At 46.8% G+C, this 22,933-nt stretch overlaps 1 protein-coding gene across 1 annotated transcript in view; it reads left to right on the top strand.

The window, feature by feature from the left end:
- PAX5 (paired box 5) overlaps positions 1-22,933 on the top strand; it is a 132,196-nt gene that overhangs the window by 91,192 nt on the left and 18,071 nt on the right. Inside the window, exon 9 of the mRNA XM_008637450.2 lies at positions 5,303-5,404. Within this exon, the coding sequence (XP_008635672.2) occupies positions 5,303-5,404 (102 nt within the window). The remainder of the gene's footprint in view (positions 1-5,302; positions 5,405-22,933) is intronic.

The raw sequence follows: 22,933 nt of genomic DNA, 5'->3' as shown, positions 1-22,933 counted from the left end.
CAATGGCACTGCCCAGCTCATTGCACAACTCTATGGGCCGGTATGGCAGCATCTTTTCATCTCCACTTTGCCAAGTGCAAACCTGCATTTTTAAAAATTGTTTTCTGTAAAGACCTGAAGAGTCAGGTGAGGCAGCAGGCTCTGTGTGTATCTGGGGGGAGGGCTCTGGTCTGTGCTGGTGGACAGGTCTGTGGGGGATCTGGTTTGGGCAGGAATGGAGAGGGTGTTGATGCCTGAGGTAGAGCGTAGGGCAGTGCTGGTCTCTGCTGGGTGGAGCAGTATGTGTGGGTGGTACTTTGTGTAATTGCAGACAGGGGTGTGTGCTACCTTGGGTGGCTGTTTTAGATGGGCTGATGTCTTGTAGTGATAACTGCAAGGAGAGTGGGAATGCAGAAGGATTCACTGGCACCGCCAGACTGGCTTTCCCAATAATGCTGACCTATTGGTTTTGAACCTCTGACTCTGAAGAGGTGGCATTACCCCATTAACCCAGAGTACTGCCTCATTCTTGACCATGCTCCTGAGCCAGTGGCAATCACACATCTGCTGTGAGCATGGGGCGGGGGGCAAAGGCCCGGCTTCCCTCGCTGCAGACCATGGTGCATCTCAGAGAGGAAAATCACCAGCCCTGCTGATGGTTCTGAGACAGTGGCAAAGGGGCTCTGTGAGCCCCCTTCCACCACCTGAACCCCCTACATTTTCTGATGTATATCCTTTGCTGTAATTAATTACGTGTCCAGTGGGCTCATTTCTTTCATACTGTTACTGACAATCTGTTAGATAAAGGGAAAAAATGTGTTGGTGCCCTGTGGTATTGAAAGTGAAGGGTTTTCACACTGTCAGGGTAATGAATTCTGTACGGGTTTGAAGCACCTGAGCTTGGGGGAGTCCTTGTGTCATGTGTCTGGGAGTGACAACCCCCAGTGGTTAATTACTGCCATGGATGAGAGCTGAGCTGATAGCCAAATGAGATAATTTCATTAGTAGTTAAATTTGAAGTTAATTGGATTCACGTTTACACACAGTAGTCTACAAAGACACACTTGGAAATGCTCTTTGCCGCTTTTTGATTTTTTTTAAAAAAAAGGTAGGTGAACTGAGGAATGGTTCTAAACTGCTTCCTCTTTTTTTTTTTTCACCATGGTTTGGAGACAGGAGAGTCCTTTGCTGCCACAGGCTGCTCTCTGCCCCAGCCATTTTGTCCTGCAGCGGGGACATTTGCTGATGCCCAAGCTCTGCTTGCCTCATCTGTGCAGAGATTGCTGCTAAGCTCTCCTGTAGCTGGTGGCAGAATTTGTTTTACGGAAGAATATTACTTATTTACATTTTTTTTTTGCAAAATGATGATTTGCTTTCATCGTGAGTGTTGCCAGCTCCTGGTGAGTGGAGGGATGGGCATTTATTGACTGTCATCTGCATGCAGAGCCTTTGACATGTACAGGGGCATCTGTAGCAGAGGTGTTTGCTTCACTCCCCACAATGACAACACTGGTGCTCCCCCTAAGACATTTTCCCTCTGGAAATCAGATGAGTGATGGCTGAGCATTGCATTGCAGGAACCTGAAGAAGCCTGGTGAAGCAGTCTGGAGGAGGTGATAGGGTGAAGAAGATGGCAGGGTCCAGGCTGAATGGGCACTAGAGCTGCTGTGTACGCCTTCTATCATGGAGGTGTGCCAGTTTCAGGTCAGCAGATATCACTGAAAGTACCGATGCTGCTGGGGCTATCAGCCTCTCCATGGGGAGGCCACTGTAGGCAAGACTCAGAAAGATATTTTGGTACTTGGACCTTAAAACTGTTGGCAGAGGTTGTAGGAAAGAGATTGTTGGTTACCTTGGAAAATCCTGCTAGGCTCTGCTTTAGCTGAGCTTCTCTGTAGGTTGCAGCTGGCAGCTGAGCTGCTCTATCTTGCACAATACCAGCCCAGCAAGGCAAGGAGGCAGCTCTGCCCACAGTTGCTTCTTTCCCATCTCTAACTTTAGGTGTCTAAAATAACCTTCCAAAAGTACAGGACAGAGACATTCAGGAAAAATATGTCTTGAAGGACCTTGGTCCCTATGTCTGTGTCACCCACTGCTAAAATGTAGATGTTAGTTTCCTCTTGAGTGCATTGCCTGTATGACTAAGGCAGCAACACCCTGGAGCAGAGGCTGCTTTTCAGCCTCTCTTTGTACCAGGTGGGTAAGTGTTTTTCTCTTAAATCAATTCTTTTAGTGCAATTGAAGCTTGCCAGCATGGGGGGGAAATCTCATAGAGAATGGGATGCTCTAGTCTTTCTTTTTTGGTGAAAGCACAGTGGATGTAATTGAGAGGATGAGGTGGGATTGCAGCACTTGCAGCTATGCCCTTGGTCACCTTTGGCCAGCCCCCTCAGCCTCCTCTCAGGCCCTGCCTGAGACTTAGCTGTGGGGACCCTACTAGGAAGACTTGTTGACAGATGATAGAACATTTCATTTGGAAATGGGATGTAATGGAAACCAGCCCAAACCTGTGCAATAGATCATGGGTGATGTTTTCTTAATTCACTGAGGAACTGAACGATCATACTCGTCATACTGTCCTTAGTGGTGGTTACATTGCTCAGTGGCCTTGACAATAATCCTAATCATTCTGGGTGTGTCAGTGGCTTTGGAGAAAGTGAAAAATTTGTACTATTTCAAAATCCACAAGAAAATGTCAAGGTTTTTGTAATAGCTATGGAAAGTGCGGAGTGGGGAGTAGTCAGTGTGGGGCAGTTTGGGAGGGGGAGCTTGCCCACAGATCAAGGCACCTTTGGGACATGATGTGTTGTGCCGTTCTGTGGTGACACCTTACAACCAAGGAAGAGAAGAGTCCTGGTTTCCCTCCTGGGTCTCTAGAGGGCTCCTAGATGGCAGTAGTCAGGCTGTGAAATGTTCGTCTGCATTAGGGACAGCCCTTAGCTGAGTCCCTGCCAGCACTGGGGGTGAATTTAGCCTCTGTGACTGACTTTATGTAGACCACAGATACTCTTGTATTCTCCAGACTGTAGAGATGACATAATCAGTGTTTAATTTTGTGTGGGAGAGAAGGAAGCAGGGCAGTGATGAGGGGAGAACATTTTAATCTAAAATAACCATTTTCTGCCTGCACTGAATAATTAGAATTCATTATGCCCTTCCATAAGGGATGTGACTTCTCCCTAGAACTGGAGAGCAAATTAATCAATTGTTTTGAACCTTAAATTCTTTTAGGATGTGAATGCACCATAAATATTCTCTAGGAAGGGCCTGAGAGGAGCAGTTTGCATCCTGATTTGCAGATACTGAGTGCTGAAGAAAGTGGGGCATGTGCTAAGAGATCACTGCAGTGATGCTAGAGTTTTGGCATGTACCCCTTTATCTGAGGGTAGGGGGAGGCAGCCTTTGTGGCCATGACCCAGAGATTGTGAGCCACAATTTGCAATAACTTATGTACCTGTCTCTTGTCTCATAAGAGGAAGTCTCCTTTCTTTAAAGATATTGAAAAAAGGAAGATTTTAAACTTTTATTTTTAGATCAGTTAAAAATGAAATTGGGGCTCCAAATCTTTATCAAGCATAAAAAAATTTTAAACAAATGGTTTTGGCTTTTGGACAAATGTTCACTTTCAATCTCCAAGCTCTAGACACCTGAAAAAAGTTCAGTCTTAAAACAATTGCGTACAGAAAACATTGTGAAAAAAACAGAATCTGTGCATTTTTTGTCAGTGGTGCTAAAATCAACGAAGTCACATAACTTTTGCTGATCCAACATGCTACTTTTTAAGGAAGGATCCTGATTTTTGCTAATGAGCTGTCTTGGGCCAACAGGATCTTGGAGCTGACTGGAGCCAGAGTTGTTCCTGTACTGTAGAGATTGGAAGAGCAGAAGCTTATTCTTTGGGCCGGGTGCTCCATGCAGCCCAGAGTCCCTTCCTCTTAACTGAGGTGCACACTCAGCTTTTCAGAGCAAAGCTCTCACGCAGGGCCACTGCCTCTGAGCTATGGTTTGGATCTGATGGACCCCTCATTTCTCCCTGCCCTTGGAGGAGCCACTTGGCAGGCTGGCAGAGGTGCTGGCAGAGCCAGGGATGTGGGTCGAAGGGGCAGATCCACGAACTAAGGTAGTGCCTGAGTAGTGTGTGTGATGCTGTCACAGGGAGGGGATTGCAGTGCCTACATCCATCCAGCTGCTGACCCAGCCATGGTGTTGCAGGGTCAATGCTACCAGGCACCTGTGTGTGTCTTCAAAGCAACTCCTCCTTGGCTAGGTGTTCTGCCCAAGGATGCCATGGGAGCCCAGAAGACCATGAGTGGGCTCCAGGATTTCCTCTGGGGTGAGGGATGGATCCTGCCTGATGAGATCACAGGAGCACCCTTTCCTTCTGGAGGATCTCTTGTAGCCACAGCTGACAGTGGTTTACCCAAAATCCCACTGTGGCAACCTGAAGGGACAGTGACTATCCCAGAACTTCCACATGGGAGCAGGGTCCAGGCATGACTGAGGAAACACTTCTGTGGCACTGTGTGAGCCATTACTATTTGACCTCCTGTCTTTACACTGCCAGCAGAAATGTCCTCGAAGGTGATAGGAGCTGTGCCTGGGAGAGAGTGAAGGAAGAGAAGGTATCCCAGACCCCTGGTCCAGGGGCAGAGGGAAATGGAGGATTTCCCATTGCCTGCTTTTGTGGGGTTATTTTCCTGGAAGTCCTATGGGTACTTGAATAAAACCCATGTTTCTGTGGCCTAAGGAAAGAGCAGTGCATCAGGTTGTGTCTGCAAATCTGACCCTTTTTCTGGCACTGTGACAAACTGTATTTTAAACCACCTTCAGGTCTCAATGTCTTGCGTTTGTTCCTTTTATTTATTTTTTTTTTACTGCTTTTATAAGAGATAAGACAAATGCCCTGCATTATATTTAGATCTCAAACAGTCTCAGCCTGTACATGTGATCTTCTAGGGAGTTTTCTGGGGAAATGTCATTAATATCTGTGTTACTTCCCATTTCACTGCTTTTGACTTTAGAAATCTAAGCTTTGGAGGAATTTGGGAATAGGGGTGAGCATCTGGAGTTCAGGCGGGTGTGTTCCTCTCCCTGCAGAGCTCTGCTCTGCCCCTTCCAGTCTCGCACTTCATTGGAGCTTTGTGGCAGCTTATAGAGAAAACAAAACTGTGCCTGCCCTCCCTGCCAGGCTGGAAATCCCATGCTGGTCCTCACAGAGCAGTGATGACAAATGCATGGCTGTGTTCTGGGTGCTTGGGGAGATGTAAAACCATGTCTGCTCGTCACAATGCTCACGTGGTGATTTGCTGGTTTGATTCCTCAGGTCGCGAGCTGGCAAGTACAACTCTCCCAGGATACCCTCCACATGTCCCTCCTGCCGGACAGGGCAGCTACTCCGCTCCAGCGCTGACAGGAATGGTGCCTGGTGAGTCTTCAGAGTAGGGGGGAAAGAAAAAATAAGAGGAAAACAAGTAGCATTTCAGGAGAGAAACATTGCATGCTGTGAATGTTCTGTGCTGAGGTGAGCATGAGGTAGAAGCCACAGTGCTGTAGGGGAGGTGTGGAGTGATCCTGAGTGCAGTAGGACCAGGCTCCCCAGCACAGGAGGCGGCACAGCTTGCAGAGTGCCAGAGCAAAGCACTGGCGCTGAAATGCTGAAGGAGCTCCCAGCCTCCCTTCTGTGGAGTCTGGAGATTTCTCCATGTTGGGCTGTGCCAGGCTCTACTCACCTGACTCAGGCTTTGCTCTAACTCACCTGGTTCCTCCCAACACTGTCCCTCTGTGCTGCCCCAGCAGTGAGGTCATTGGCCCTGGGAGCTGAACATGTCCTGACCTCAATCTTCCTCCATGCAAACCTGACTTATGGGGACACCAAGTTGCTCCCAGGACACTGTACTTCTGCAATATCCTTTCCATTTTGGAACCTCGCAGTCAGAAATGCCAGATGGTGTGAACCAGCTGGTGGCTACTGCTTGCCTGTGTGGCAGCAGAATCGGGGGCTGCGCAGGTGCCTGGGGTGGGCAGAGCAGGTTCTGCAGGTATGTCACATTGCTGGTGCCACCCTCCAGTGCTGTTGGCTGCAGATCTGCTTGCAATCCAGGGTAGGATGGTGACTTCTGGGTACTGGCAGCAAGGAGAGGTGGGGCCACAGCACTTCTCTCTTCTTTGGGGAGTTACCAGCTCTTTGGGAGCAGCTGCCAGGGTGGCTTGGCAGAGCTGCATGATGTGGGTCTTAGTGGTGCTCAGCCAGAGGAGGTACAGTGGGGGGTTTGGTGATGTAGAGTCATCTGAGCTGATTTTCCCAGGTAATAGATTTTATTTTTAACTACATATAGGCTTGTGTGACCCATTATATTGAATAACTGCACTGTTCCTCTCACTGGTTCCTTTAATAACAACCTTCTGCTCCAGCTAGTGTGAAGGTCAGCTACAATTCCTGTAGGTTCTCTGTCTCATTTAAGTGAGAATTTGCTAACTAGCATCCAAAATGCCTTCTCAATCCTTCTTTAACTCCTGTCCTTTGCAGGACCAGTCTTAGAGCCTTGCTAGGGTAAGCACCACAGTCTCTGAGGGGCTGACAGTAAGGCAGGTGACAGACCCAGTCTGGTGCCACTGGCACATCCCTGCTTGTTCCAAAATGGCCAAATTGTCATGCCCGAGCACAGACATGTGTTTGTTTTGCCAGGTCTCAGGAATTCATCTCACGACCTGCCTCTGCCTTGTTCTAGTTTTTGGAGCCTTTGCTAGAAATGTGCTTCCTTGATAAGATTTTTAATCATTAGCCATGAATTTCTGCTTGTAATTAAGGAATTGTGTGAGTTAAGTGCTTAGAGACATGGGAGAAATGTATACATGATAACACATAAGCAGTGTTTTGTTGCATCCTTGTTGCTACTGCCATTGCCCCTGCTGATGTGAGTAAACCTGGCCCTTACCATGCTGTGGGTGTTTGTCCCACCTGCTGGGTTCTGTAGCTTGCTTATGGGGCAGGGCAGACCTTCACACTCCCTTGCATTTGCAAGATGTGTGGATTCAGCTTCATGTTCTGTCCTTCTCTCTTCTCCAGCCCCCCTGCTACTGCTCATCCTAACAGGAGAACACTTTTGCCTCCTCCAGCCCCAGGTCCTTCCTTATCTCTCCCACAGGCAAGGATGTACACAGGAACCTGTCTCTGCTGCATCTCCATGACGTGTTCAAACACATGCTCAAAATTTCACATCTCCTTCCTTTTCTGCAAAACAAGGGACTTGCATATCAGCAGTGAATTTCCACTTTTATGTGGCTTGTGAATGTCTGCCATGGCAGAGAATATACTATTCAAATGCTTTTCTCTGAAGAAATTAAACAAGCAAACACATGGTTTGATTTCAGTCCAGAGCTTTAGGGACTGAGAGCTGCCATAGCTTGAGGCTCCCGTGAATGCATTCCCTCTGCAGGTCACTGGCCCTGCAAGCCTCTCCTGCCTTTTGGTGGCTGTCACCCTGTAGAAGTGACTGGAGGGGAGCTGTCTGAGCTGTGCTGAGCTGCCAGTACCCACAGTGCACAGGTCACAGGGCACAAGTGAAATGCCACAGTGGGGACAGATGGGGAGGTAGATGGGAAAACAAGTGGCTGGGTGGTCAAGCTCAGAGGTAGTGGCTAATGCCACACTGCACCTGGGTGCTGGTACCTACACGCATAGAACTGCAAAGCATGGCTAAATGTCTCTCTTGGTTTACAACTTCATCCACAACTAGGAGAGAGCCCAGCTCATCAGGTGTTCAGAGGATCCCAACCTGCATTATGCCATCAGTAGATTCCAGAGCATGACAGCGATGTGGAGGCCCATAGGCAGGCTGGGGAGGAGCATGAAACCCAGCAAGGGCAAACCAAAAGATCCTGCACCAGGAAAAGGAGCACTTTGCAACAAAATGGGCTGAGGACTGTTTGGTTCCTGGAGGGGCTCCAAGGATGAGGCAAACTGGGAGCTGAGCATCAGTCTGCCATGTGCACTGGTGGTGAGAATGGTTAGCATCATCCTGGGCAGGAGTTGGAGGGAAGGAGTTATCCCTCCTTCTCTTGAAACTTGCAGACTTACAGTGGGAATAGTACTGGTTTGGGCCCCCTCAGCACAAAGAAATAATTGGCAGAAGTTGAAACAAGCAAGATGCAACTGGGTATGACAAAAGTGTCCAAACTTTCCCCCCAAAGAGATGGGCCCAGAGGTGGAGGAGGTTACTCAGAGGGGTTGTGCAGTCTCCATTCTTGAGGGTTTTCAAGGCCACATTGGATGAAGCCCTGAGTATTCTGCCCTGGACGTGTTGCTGATCCTGCACTGACAAGGGTTTTGAGACCACGTGAAGACCTTTCCATCCTGAAATGCCTGGTCATTCCATGACTCAATGTTTCAACTGAGGCACTGATGGAAATGTGCTGCTGAAATTCATATGCTTCTTCCTGGTACTGTAAGTAGAGTCAGGAAGCTGTTAACAGAGGGAGATCAGGCCCCTCTCTGTAAAGCAGTGGTGCCAGCAGTCCATGCAGAAGAGAGAGGTTTGCTCTAGACCCCAGTTACCATTAAATGACTGAGCCATGAATCCCACTTTGAGGCTGGAGGGAGCCCTATAGACATCTTTCCTGTCATAGGGAAGATCCTAATGTCTATGCAGGGACTAGGAAAAGTCACTTTCCACATTCCTCTCCCATCCTGTGGCCACGGTCTCACCCTGCAGCAGCCCAGTGGCACCTTCTTCCAGTCCCTGGCTTGGCATCCTGTTTGCCTGTGCTCCATGCTCCATGCCTGACTCACCTTTTCCTCTGGGAGACTATGAATGACAGGAGGAAGGCTGGTAGACCCTACATGAGATTGGTGACCATTGGTAAATATTCCTGCATGCTGGGAGCAGGCATCAACATTGACTTCATCATTTGGTATATGTCACAGGAAGCCACAGGATTGCAGGAACAGCCACCAACCTCACCTGGGGAAGGGGACATAGCAGCGCCTGAAGCAGCTGGCACAGCATGAACTCTTCTCTTTAACCCTCATTGTCTGGTGGCTGATGCCTTGAAGCATAAAACTTTATATTCCTTGTAAATGTTCATTTTTTCTAGTGCAGCTCTCTGTATATTTTCGTTACCTGTTTAAAGCTTTAATCCGCTGTTGGTTCCTACTAGATTCGTGGCCTCAGCATCATCTCAGGGCACAGGATCCCACAGGTTAATGAGATGCTGTGTACAGAAATTATCCCCCATAATTTGGTACTGTTGTTACTATTTGTTCACATTGTGACTGTGCCCCTAATGTGCTGTGGTTTTGGAAACACCGAGTAGTGTTTTCCCAACAGCCTTTCCTTTCTGGGGGAAAGTCTCTGGGGAAGAGCAGGCAGGAGCACACTGCGTCTTCTCCACCCCATCATGTACTCACAATGTGACACCTGCTGCCACCTGGCTGTGCTTGCTCCTGGGGCTGTTTGCTTCTTTGGATGGAGATGGTGGTGTCTTCTGCTTGCAGCTTCTGCCTCCTCTGCTCCTTTTACTGCCTTACACTTGGCTTTGGGAGCTCAGCAGAAGCAAGCTGCGTGCACACTGGGAAATGCAGTATTTGCACGGTTTCTATTCCACAGCCTGTGAGGGGGACCCAGAGCCCTTTCCTGAGGTGAAGAGTTTGAAAGGAAGCACAGCTTCTGAAGCAGCTGTTGGCTGGTCGCAGAGACCATACCATTACCATATTACCTCTGGAAGGCTGGGCCTTCTCTCCAGTGCTATCCCTCCTTCTTCATGGGTTCTGCTGCCCTGCTGACTGGAGCTGGCATGGTGACAGGGACCAGTGCTGCTTGACTGGGGTCTTTTCTTGATCCTTTATAGCTTCACAAACCACCAGCCTATTTCCAGCACCAGCTCAGGTCTCTCTTCATAGATAACTACTTGTGTCCGTGGGTCTGCTCCCAAGATGTATCGGAAGGTCTGTGTTCTCCCATGTGTAGGGCAGATGGTGGCCCTCAGCAAGGGGACAGAGGGGAAACATGAGGAGTGGTGCGAGAGCTACAGTATGTTTGCCTGGTCCAAGGAACCCATCCCGGAAGCTGTGTCCCATTTGAGTCCTGACAGGGCTGGGGCAGAGGAGCTTGCAGCAGTTTCATTGCTGAGACAGGGGTTTGGACAAACTATGCCTGTGTCCACCTTCAGCATGTGTGTGCCCTTGCCATTGTGTCATGATGCTGCAGCTGAGCTGGACAAAGGTCATATGCAAGTAGCCATGATAACTCGCTTAAATCCTTATTCCAGTTCTTGTGTTAGAAGTACTGGGACAGCAGCCCCTGCAGTTTCTATCCCCTTCCCCCATTCCTTCTTCCCATCTCCAGGGTTGAAGCCCCTGCTCTGCCACCCATTCTCCCCTTCCCAGGGCTGCTGTTCACCCCATCCCCTCCTCTCCTGGCAGGCTCTGCATGCTAGGTGACAGGAAAGGGTAGACTCTCCAGAATAGTGATGCTGAGAATATAGTCATTAATGGGACTCGTGAAACCCAGATGTCCTTTCTGAACACCGGTAATTTGTTTTTAATGAAAAACCATGCAGTGACCCTGAACAAATGAATTTCCTTTATAAGAAGTCTATGTGCAATTACCCGACTAAAGGGACCTGAAAACACTGACATTCAAAACTGGGCTTTGAAAAGAAAGGCATAAAAAATAGCAATGCTGTCATTAGCAATCTTTTACCTAAGAGAAGATGCTCGTTCTAACATGTGAAGGGGAAGGAGATGATGTTGCAAAAAAAACACGTGGTTTTCAAATGCATTTTTTCATTGTGGCTGGCAGGTATTGATGCTGAGGAACAGTAAGGTTGTGTGACTTCCTGTTGGGGCTGTTCCTCACACCCGAGTCTGCAAGGGATAGCACTGCCTCTCAGTCCACTGGCACCCAGCCTGCAGCAAGGGGTGCAGAGTGCCAGAATGCCAGCCTCATGTCATGGAGGGGTCAGGAGGCAGACATTTGAATGGGTGGGACTACCAGGATCCAGTCTGTAGGGATTGGTGGAATTTGGATCCACTGGCACACTGAAGACTTTATTAATAGTTCTTTTAATATGTTGGTGTTTTTTTGTTCTGGCTCTACGTTTGCCGAAGTTTTGCAACAGCATGTTGTAATCTTGTGACAATATTTAGGAAATAAAAGAGAAGCAGCTGAGAGATAAAATGCCTAAAACCAGGGGCAGAGAAAGCAAATTGCAGTAAGTGGGATGTCAGGGGGCATCAGTGAACCAGATCCTCCTCTGATGTGCAACATAATGCTGGAACTGCTTGGTTACTTGGACACTGACATTTTTCTGGCCAGTGAGAGTGAAAGGAGATTCTGGCCCTTTATGCTAGATGGACCTACAGTAAATGAGGAATAAACCTTAACAATTCTTTGGTGAAGCAGAAAGTTTGCAAGTTACTTCCTCAGAGCTTGGAAGTGATTTCCCAAGTGTTTGCGAACTGCTCCACCTGCTTCATGCTGCTTTTGTGGCCAGGATAGGTATATCTGCTTGGCTTATAGGCACCTGTGCCTTTTTGACAGCTCACGCAACTCAAACCCAAACCCAGGTGTCCCCTGATGCACCCCAAAGACACCTTCAGCCCCTGCAGATGCCCACAAAAACATTCCAAGGCTTCAGTGCCACAGTCAGAAGATCTGCTACCAAAGGGCAGAAGTGCTGACATGTGGCCTCCCCTGGTTAAGCAAATTCTTTGTGTTTGCCCCATGTCTGGGGCTGCTCCACAAAAGTGTCTCCCCACTCTTCTGAAGTCTTAGAAGACAAATTCCAGAGAAGTTTCATCACATATGATGGAGTATGTGATGTACCATCGCAAATATCTTAGGGCAATACCAAATTGCAAATCAGCTGACAAATGATCCCCTTAATTAATAATGAAGCAGTTAGGTAAATGGTATATGTTTAGCCTTTGCTCGTGTACATTTTGAATGAGGGTCTGCCAGAATCTTGGCAGTCTGGAAAAACATTTTGGTTCTCATCTCTCAGGAATGTAATTATCATGCTTGCACAGAATATAGATAAAATTTATATTATTTTCAATATGATTGAAAATAAGTAAGTAATGGATTTTGAACTAAACCACTACAATTATGTCGTCAGATATTATTTAATTGAATTGATTTAGAAATTATACTGAAGAGGACAGGAAGATGAAATGCTGGAAAGCCTACAGCCTTTGGATCTACTGATCCACCTTCCCCTTGCAGAGCGATCCTCACCTGGGGTCAGTTAGGCCCTCCACTCTTTACTCCAGCTGAGGATGTGGTCCCCAGTGTTCCACGCGTGGCAGAGCCAGACCACTCTGCTTTGCTGGCCCTCTCTGCTCTGTCCATAGTTTCTGCCTCCTGTCAAGGTAAGACATTGTGCATATCTAAACATAAGTAAGCAAGGTGAAGTGTGTATAAACAAAGAGGTCTGTATTTAGGAATGAGGAGGAGGAGAGAAAACATATTGTATTGCTCCACTCTTTAGAAATTTCTATGCATTTGTAATAACAAAATTACCATAATTTGCTCGTTAACACAGCTAGATCAGTGAAGCATTGTTCCAAACATGCAGAGGCTGCCTCTTGCTCTAGGTCTGCCAGTGAGTTAAGCACGGTAGAAATTAGCATGCAAATAGCCCTAATTCGGCCGAGCTGTCATATCCGAATTCAGCTGCTTGTTCCCTTTGAAATCCCTGACAGGAGGGGCTCAGGCAAGCCCATCCTCCAGTAGATCCAGCCAGAAGAGTACCGAGGGGGCACCTCCTGAGTGACAGTTTGGCTACCTTCAGTCAAATCCATCTATCTTGTCAGCCAGCGGTGGTGGCACTGGGGGCTGTGGGTTGGAGTGCATCTTCCAGCCAGACCTCCATGCCAAAACTGTCCCCTCCCCACCCCAGGATGGTGCCAGGGTTTGGGGCTGCAGCAGCTGAGTGATGCTGCCCTTTGAATAGGGGAGTGCTCTGTTCAGATACCAGTGTTCAAGTTAAGCTGCTTTGGGGTCCAAGAGTGTTGAGGTTGGGGATTTGTAGTATTGAGGGATGGAAACCAGGGCTTGTGGTCATTTCTTCTGGAGCCTTGGCCAAGACTCCTGGGTTGTCTGTGGTTACGTAGCTCAGCTGTTTTGGAGCATCACTGCAGAGGATGGTGCTCTGGGCAGTAATGGGATGCTGCCTGCACCATATATACCCATGGTCCCTGAAGATGGGAGGAGAGAGAGGGAGACACGCAGCTGATGACACAGGGCTCTGTCCTGCATCCCCAGAAGGGAACTATTCCATCTCCAAGGTACCCACAGGGAGACCCTGGTGGCAGCTAGGAATGGTTTTCTGTTAATGATCCTTCAGTGTTATGGGTCAGATGGGCTGCCCACATTTAAGCAAGATTGGTGGTTATAAAAGCTATAGTGAGAATTTAATAAGTGTTTTGTTACTGGTTTGTTTCTTTTCTTTTAGGGGGAGGTTATGTTACTAAAGATTTTTCTGTCCTCTACAAGACAGTAATTTTGAGACCCATTGTGCTGACAGCTACAATAAACTGCCCCAAAATATCTAGAGCCAGAAATTTAAAGATGATATGTTAAAAGCTCAGTAATTTGCTGTGTACGACCTGGCACATGGGTCTGATTTACAGAGTTTCCTGTATGCGGGATCAGTTCGCACCTACCGAGGCAGCTCCCAGGGGCTCCTCTGGGCACTAACAACACTCCCCCTGTATGTAGAGGCTGCAGGGGAGCTGCCATTCTGCTGTGCAAAGGCAGGAGCAGCTTTACAGAGGATTTGCTAATAGATCATTGTTCTGCTGGGTCTCAAAGCAATGACAGTGGCTGCCCAGGTGATGCACCCCCAATGTGCTGGCTGTGACAGCTTGGTATCCAGCCAGACGTGACATGCCAAAGGTGAGGCACACTGCTGCATCCTCTGCATTCCATGGGTCCACTCCTGTTTGCTCTTGTTTCTTCATTACAGTCAGCTGTCCTGTGGTGAAAACACAATAACGAAAAGATAACTGTAATTAGAAAGCCATGAGACCTACATTAGTTCTCATTTTGGAAAGCTGTGGTTTGGATTAGTGTAGCAGAGCTATGAGAGTGATAAGACATTGCACAGGTTGTCCACAGAAGCTGTTGCTGCCACATCCCTGGAGGTGTCCAAGGCCAGGTTGGAGGGGCTTGGAGGAACCTGGGGTAGTGGAATGGTATAGTGCCTGGTGTAGTCCCATGGCAGGTGTTGGGACTACATGAACTTTAAGGTTCTGTCCAACCCAAAACATTCTCTTATTCTGTGATTCTGTGATTCAAGTGCCCAGTGTTCTGAGCCTCACACAGGCATTGCTTATAAGCAAGGAAGGAACAGCTAGAGCTGACCTGGACTGTCTTGTACTTGCAGGGCTGAACTCAACCGCCTTGCATGTAGTGTGGTTTCTCAGAGGAGAGAAATAGCCATGTGAGAGCACACAACACAGACTACAATTTCTCTGAATTCTGTTCTTCATGCTAACACAACATCCTTTGTGTTATGTCAGCACACAGAGTTTAAAAAGATTGGAGATTACGAAGTGTCATGGTTGAGAACAGCAAGTTGTTGGGGCTTTGAGCCCTGCGAAGTGCCCATCATCTGTCAGGGCTGCCAGCAGTGGCTCAGGTACCTTACGTGTGGGGTGTGTGGAGCAGCCAGACCTAGCCACCAAAATCAATCAGGCAGTTTCCAGACAAATTGTGTTTGACAATGAGCAAATGCTGAGATCCCCAAAGTAAGCAGCATGGCAGCTGATAACTGTGATGGGAGAGTAAAGTCTGTGTTCCCATCACATCTGAGTTCTACAGCCCAACTGTCCAGCGCTTTCATGTGGTGGGGGTTGGGAAAATGCTTTTTCTTTCCTCCTGAGCATAAGACCCTGGATAGCCCACCTCTTGCTGAGATTCTTGTCTCAGAGGGGGCTTCTCATATGCCATCCCCAGCCTGGGTTTCTGCATGCACTGAGTGATGTGCCTGGCTCAGGATGACAAGAGTTGAATGTCTGCCCAGCTTCAAGGTATCAAGAAGCACTTTCCAAGTTGTCCTGCAATGGGATGGATGTCTCCTGCTTTCAGCATTTCTGTGGCCAAGGGAGTGCTGCAGACTAGATCCTGAACCCAAGCACCCCCAGCTCCCTGAGCACTCCTGTCTGCCATGGGAGGATGACCCCTGTAGAAGTTTTGGGGGACTTTGCAGCCACTCTCCTGCAGGCTGTTGTTTATGAAATCAGTCTTTTTGCTACTAGCTGGACTTATTTTCTGAGATGGTAGGTTTGGCTTCTTTATGATGGTTGCTGGAAGGGGTTTGCTTGCAGTTAGGACTGTTTGAACATAGAACATCTGCCCTGTGGTAAACTCCAGTTCTCAGAACTGATGCCTACAGCACAAATTGAAATGAAATACTTTGATAATAAAGTATTCTCTTTCCAGGAGTTTCTGGAACTCCTTGAGACTTTATCAAAACAAGCGAAAATGCTTAGACAGTACAATAGATTGCAGTGCAGTGCAATTCAATGTAATGTGATCAGTGCAAAAGAAAAAAAAGGGGTAACAGAAAGAAAGCAAAATTAAGTGAGAACTTTTAATCAAAATGACATGCTGTAGTAAAAATGAAGGATGGTGCTCCAAGAACTGCCCTTTTTCCACAGCAGAAATCTCCTCTGAAAACACAGTTTATAGCAGAGGCTGTCCATCTGTAGGAAGCAGTGTTTGTGTTCGAAAACTATTGTGTGGTCAGCTGTGTGAGGCAGGTGTGAACCCCTGGACAGGGGATGCAGGAGCTAAGAGTCCAAGGATGCTTCTCCTACTCATGGGGTGCATGTTCTGAGCCAGGAGAAGAGGGACAGTCTTCATGGGGAAATGAGAAGTCTCCAGAAAGAAGTATGTGTTCATTTGTTTTTGTCAGCAAGTATGGCACTGGGGCACTTCAACTAAGTCATCTGTCTCTTATGACCACAGTAGGTTCTGCACTGACTGTAGAGTAAGCTGGGAAATTTAAATGTCGCATCCTCAATTCCTACATTAAAGGAATAAAAACAGCACTCTTGTACTGACTTGATGTCCTTTCGGTAGCAGATGCATTAAATCCTGTGAGTCTGGGTGCTTTACTCCATCAACACTTTGTCACAAGTAACTGCTGGGTGAACATGGATGTTTTACTCAGGTGGAGAGGTGTGCAAAGACTCCATGGTGAGACAAGCAGTGCCCAGGTGGGAGAAGGTCTGCTTGCTTTGTCTGTTAATGGTGTGGGCAGAGGGTGTTGGTGCTGCCCCATCTTTTTCTCCTACCAGCCTTCTTCAGGATGAAGGAGCCATCTCAGCTCAGGCTAGTTTGTCTTTGATTCTTGCACATTTACTGAAGTCAGGAAACATAATGCCAGGAGTCAATGAGGAGCCTGGTCCTGGTGAGGTGTGTGCTGGGCTGTTGGGAACTATGGGTCCACTGGGGCATTTGCCATGACAAGCTGTGATGTCCTCAAGCATCAGCTGGCTGTTTATGGGAGGAGAGTCCCTATCTGTCATCCCTTTTCCACTTATGTCTTCTCTTCCTCAGCACCATTTTTGGCTGATTCAGCCAGATAAGTCAGGCAAAGCAGCTGCAGACATTATTTGGAAATGGCTTAGGCTACACAGCATTTGCCAGCAAAGTGTCCCATCCATTGTGGCAGAGTACTGAGCTGCCACATTCCCAGGAACCTGAGATCAGCTGACAAGATTTTATTCTGCATTTAAAGGATGATTGTAATGTGGATGTGGTGTAGAACCAAAGCAGTGTGCTGGAAATTAAGTGAGAAATTACCTGTCTTCTGTCACTCAGGCGTTCATTTGCATCATCTCTGGTGTCAGAAAGAAAACCTGACATCATCTCTTCTGGGCATGTGTGTCTGTGTTTCAGAGCTTGCACAAGCTCCCCACAATGACAGAGTGCGGAAGGGAGACCCTGCTAGTGTGCTAAAGTCCCAGTCCAGGGGTGGATGAAACCTGCAGTACAGCTGAAAACCTGGCCTTGCAGAGTAGCTGAGATGCTGAGATTTTGTGTGGCTCAGCTGGCAGAGCTCATCCATGCAGGGGGTGAACACAAGATACTTTTTCATCTGTCAAAGGTGCTGCCACCTTGGCAGAAAGGGCAGAACCTGGCCCTCTCCTGGAGCTGCTGTCCCAGTCCCATGTGAGCCATGGCCAGTCCATGATGGGGTCTGACATGGTCACCGAGGACTGGGGCACCAGAGGAATGCCTGAGACTGTGCTGATGTAGGAGGATGCTCCCTCAGTCATGCAGACACTTTCCTGCCCATGTTCCCACACCTGCATTGGAATATAAATGAGGACAGCCTCCATGTCAGCAGCAAAGCACATTTATCAAGCTACCAAAATGCTTAATTTCCAGACTTTATAATATTTGCAGTCTATGTTACTATCACTTGTAGCATTATATCTTCTTCTGCTATGAGCTAAATTATTGTGTAATTTCTGGAAGTAACCACATATTGTAGTGTCATTATAAAGGCTGAAATTATAGAAAAGGCTCAAGTCAGGATGAAGCATGGGGTGGAATTTTTTTACCTGAACCAAATGCAATATTTCTGCTGCCTAGTTCAGAGATTTTAATCCCACAAGATACTTCTTGTAAATTTTTACACCAGTTTGGGATGAAAACATATTGCAAAATTTATTTTCTGTTAGTCAGTTGTTTACCCTTTCATCCTGTCTGTGCTACCAAGCTGGTCAGTCTGGAGCAAAGAAGATGAAGTGGTGCCTGCCCTGATGTGCTACGCACGCACAGGTCTGGAGTGCCTAGGCACATAGGCATTAAGTGACGGTCTGCGTGGATGCATCCCCCATGCTGCTTGTCCACTCAACAACCCTTGTCCGCCTTGTCTGCTGCTCATCTGCCACGTGTCCCTTGTCAGCTCTATGACCCTGATCTACCCTGTCCTCTTATCTACTTGATGCCCTGCATTCTCTCTGTGTCCCTTATCCATCTTTTGCCATTCACCTTTACTGCATACAGGATGCAATGGGGCTTTGAGAAGGTTGCAGCAGCCCCACAGATCAGGCTTAGGGAGAGACAGTCTGGTATGAGCAGCTGCAGCAACCAGACAGTTGCAGCAACCAGAGTAGCAGTGTGCTCCCAGCCCCATATCTGGCAGCACTGGTACTGAGGCTCTATGCATGGCCAAGTGTGGCTTGCTGATCTTGATATCACTGTTGTCAGTCCAGCTTCTTGCTGCTGGGTACACCTGGGATCCCAAGAGTCTGCATGCCAGTGGCTGGTGGAGAGGGGAGATGACTCTACAGGGGCAGCTGAGAGAGGGAAGGGGCAAACCCCCCATTTTCATTAAATGCAATGCCATCTTATATGCAGATGAGTTGGGCAATTGTCCTCCAGTACAGAGAAATAAATCTCTGCTAATGCAGTTCCAATGTGGTTGCTCTGTGGCACCACCTACCTTTGTTGTATTAAAGTTAAATACCTTTGTGTACAAAAGTTTAAAGTGCATAGCTAAAACCTATGTGCTTGCAGTAATTGCAGATGTAAATCTTTTTGTCATCCTGCAAAGACTAGGTAAGGTGTTTCATAAATATGTCAGAAGCAGCATTAAAATTTTATGGCAGGCAGCACGGGTCGAGAATACTACAGTGACTTCTCAGCAAGGTATGTCCACCTTAACCCACAACTCATTAGTCATTGATGGGATTTCTGTGCCTTGTAGCTTCTTGGAAATGCGGTAGTGTTACAAAAATCTGCATGTTCCTGTTTTCTTAAAATATGACAGCCCACTCAGAACTGTTAAAATGCTACATCTTTGACCAGTGCAAGCTAATGTAAAGATAAAATAAAGGAGAAAGACTGGCCAATCTGTGTGATCACAGAATTATATACAACCTTCATTAGAAGTTAATTGGCAGTCTTGATGGGACTGGGAACTTTGGAGAGATGCTCTCTGAATGTGACCAAGTGCCTTCCAAGCACAGCTATGATAAACTTCTCCTTGGGTAACGCGCAGGAGCAATTAGCCAAAGTAGGGGTTAATTTCATTTTGAAATCACACGTGTGAGGATTCAGAGGATGGCTGCACCTCAGCCACTCATTGAAGGGTTAATCAATGACTGCAAGATGGGACAGACATGGACTGGATGTGCTTTTGGTGAGTGTGAGTGTATGAGGGGTCATAGATGATTATAAGTGATCTATTGATTCACTTACAGGAGATTTGCCAGTGGATTTACAAGCCTGTATGTGTAAGGAGCATGTACCTATGTCCATGTTGGCAGGTCTTTGTTAGTGTGTGTGTGTGTCTGTCCTCATATGTGGGGGTGTGTTTCTGTACGTGCACCCTTGGTGCTGCAGTCTCTGACATCCCAGGAGAAGACTCCCTGGTCCCCTTGCCAGTGGCTCTGTATGGGATACCCCACCTGCTATGGGAACAGACCCTGGATTTTGCCGCTAGCATTTGTCCAGGTGGTGTCCAGCTGGATTGCTGTAATGGTGTCTGTAGGTAAAAGAATATGAACTGTATAGTTTTGTATATTTATTTATATAAATGTATATATTGTAGTTTCTTGGGGGAAAAAAGTGGGTTGTTCCTCCTGCTTTTAGGAGAGAAAATGGTTCTAACAAACAAAAGGTATTCCTCTGTTTGTTCAGGTTTGTTCAAGGAGGGTATTGCAGGTGCTCAGTGGCCAAAGCAGAGTCTGGCTTATATCACTGCCCCTGTATTTAACAGTTATTGCCACATTTTCTGGCAGTTCTTCCTATAGGCAAAATGCTGTCTAATTAATAATTCAGTTTAGTGGCACTACCTAGGATCCTATGAATGACAATATCTCAGGGTTGGCCTGAGAGTTGCAGCACATCACAGCTTCAGATACTCTGGCTTGGCTTGTCTTGGAGGAAATTTTTTATATCGTTTTGTCATTTTGTGTTTAAAGAACATGGGTTAAAGGCTTACTGCTCTAAGGACTCATTGTTTGTCAGGTTTTTTTTCATTTAAGATCAACAAGTGAAGGTTTTGTTCTATGTAAGAAAAGTTTTACTTGAAAAACATTTGCAAGTATTGTTCTTTTGCTGAAATCAATTATTTTCAATTCCATCTTCAGAAAAAGAAAAAGGCTGGGGGTGGGATATTAATTGTCTGTAAAGCATTTCCACTTTTCCATTTATTAATGCTTTTTTCACTTCTTTCCTGTGAGAATAGATTGCTGGATACAATGCCAGGTAAGTGCAGGATCACTGAGGAGAGCAGCTTCCCATTTTGATGCAGTGGACCTCAGGTGTCTTGAAAAGCAGTTTCCTTTTTTTGAAACTGCTCACTGAAGAGGTTTTCCAAAACGGCATTTTTCAGCCCCATTGGGAAACATTTCTTTTCTACTAAAGCTTCTGCCCACCATAACCCATGCCAGCCCCAGCACTATGTGAGCTCAGGGGGCTGCCATCATGCGTCACTCTGCTCAGAGTGAAGATACATCTCTTTGGGGTGGCATATGCATTGCTTACAGGAGTGGGGACAAGACAGGCATCAAGACCTGAAAGGGTTGTATTGCCATCCCAGGCTGCCAGATCTTTCCACGGGGATCTGGCTGCAGCATCCATTGCCACATGTTGGACATGTCATTTACCCTTGGCATGGTTTCTGGTAACACAATCTTGAGAAAATTCCCCAAGCCTACCCTTCAAAGATTCATCTATGAATCCCACCAGCTTGTCCTGGATGTTAGCTGGTTATCACCCTGAGTGCCTTCACTGAGACAAATTGAGCAGATCATGGAAGGCTTTTGCTAGATACAGTGTATTTCCTGCTCAGCTTCTTCCCTGGGGGACGCTGTTTCTGAAATACCTGCTTTGTTACAGTAGGGCTGTAGTTCGGTAATTTTCCCCATTTTTTGGCACTTCTGATTTTTGTAGCATGTAGACTGCTCCATCTAGAGCAGGCAAGTTACCAGCCAAGTGTGCTTGGTCTGCAGAGTAGAAAGCAGAGTGATCCATTTCCTTCTTCCTGTGGGACTTCTGCAGAAAGAGCAGGTGAAGGAGCAGGAGAAGACCTGACAGATGACTGGTGGTTAGCCTGTGGCATGTCCTGGGTTGCCACTCCCTCAGGTTATATGCAGCTGATATTTTTAGATTAGAGAAATTTATATCTCTGATCCTGCTGTTTGCTAATGAATGTTGAAATTAGGAGAAAGTCCAAGATTCAATTCAAACAAAAACCAACAATAAAAATTACTGTGGAGTTTTTTTCAAAAGTATAGTTCTTTCTTCTTTTCAAAGCTACAGTTAGTTTACTGTTGAGATTTTTGGATAAGTTTTCTCTTCTTAGTCTCACTGAACTCAATTTGGAAACTTAGTATTTCTCTGAATTTGAAAGAAAAATATTTGTTTGGAAAACAACTGATGTAAAAAAAACCAACCAAAATCTCTGACTCTCACTGAAGAATTTTGTCTGAATTGTCACAAGTTTTCAAAAATATGTTAGTGATGTGAAACATCTTTTTTTTCATGTGATATGGAGTATCAACTGAAAGGTTTTTCCCAGCTCTCCTGTTCATGGGGAAAACTTCTAAGGGAATTAGTCCTGTGAGCTTCAGGGGCAGCAGCTTCCTAGACAGGACTAAAGACTTCATTCTCTCTCACCCTAAGCCACTGCAATGGCTTGGTGTGGAGAGGAAAGTTCATTTTACTGAGGGAAAACCATGCTGTTGTTCTCTGCTGAGAGCCCAGACCCTTTTCCTGCCCTTCAGGGTTCCCCACAGTTGTGTGTCCCTCTGACTTTATGTGGGATGCTGCCTGAGCTGCTGGATCATGAAACCGTCTCTGGGGTGGTGTTGGCCCAAGGTGAGGAGAAGCTTCTCCTTTGATTAATATCCTCCAGCTCAGACAATGGCTGGCCCTGTGACAGGCAGAACTTTGATGTAACACATTTCCAGGCTGTGTTTGGATAGCTGCTGCCTCACAGAGTCAGCTGGTGATGTGTGGTGTGAATACGTGGCTCAGTGCAGTGCTTATCCCTGCTCCCCATGCAGTCAAGCATGTCTTTGCTTACCAGGGTAATGATTGTTATTGGAATTCACTGAAGAAATTTATGATCCATGTGATTACTTCCTCAAAATAAAATGATAGAAAACAAATAAAAGTCATGAGAATGTTAATTTTAAAAAGTTACAGTAAGATCCCTCAGCAGAAGGGAAATGTAGAGGTACCAGGAGGTTGAACTAGCAGGGAGATGGGTTTGTCTGCAAGAAAGCAACCTAGGGACAAATACAACAGATGATTGTTTTTAAACTTATCCAAAGCCCCCAGAAGGAGTGTTGAAGATGTTGTTGTTCTGGCCTAACTCTGCATTTTGTCCCCCAGCCTTCTGTTCTTGTCTGTTACGCAGTTGTGTTTGTTGAATACCATTTCTCCTGGTTTATTTTGATTTCCTGCCAAATGAAAGGGCTGAGTAACACATTGTCCGAAATGCTGAGCTTGATTAACAAAAAGGCCCAGTAGTGGAGACTGGTGGAGAAACCAGTGACTGCAACAGCTCTGGAAGAAGGGACGGCACAGCTGCCAGGTCATGGTCGCTCTCCCTGTTGGGTGATAGCTGGGAGCTGTCACATGGCTGTGGCAGGGAGTAAGGTGCATTTCATCACCTACATGTTGTATTAATAGCAACTGTCACATGGATAACAACCATCTGCCCCCGTGTTTGGGATGGCTTCTCCCTGCCCTAAATGTTTGTGCAAAAACCTGGTATCTAAGAAAACTCAGCAAAAAGTGTCCAAACCTGTGTCTGTAGCCAGCTCTTTGTCTTGGTTTGAAAGACAGGTGCCTGCCAACGAAGGTGGGAACCTCCCTTGGAATGGAAAATACGACCTCCTACCCTCCTAATTATTGTAACTTTGAAAGTATGGGTCTGTCAAGCAAAGATATGGGAAAAGGAATAACAGTTCTTCACT

This window comes from Corvus brachyrhynchos, unplaced genomic scaffold (assembly GCF_000691975.1).
Source record: "Corvus brachyrhynchos isolate BGI_N302 unplaced genomic scaffold, ASM69197v1 scaffold1097, whole genome shotgun sequence".
Classification (NCBI taxonomy): Eukaryota; Metazoa; Chordata; class Aves; order Passeriformes; family Corvidae; genus Corvus; species Corvus brachyrhynchos.
Note: the sequence above shows the minus strand (reverse complement) of the source record. Positions and strands in the feature narration are given on the sequence as shown.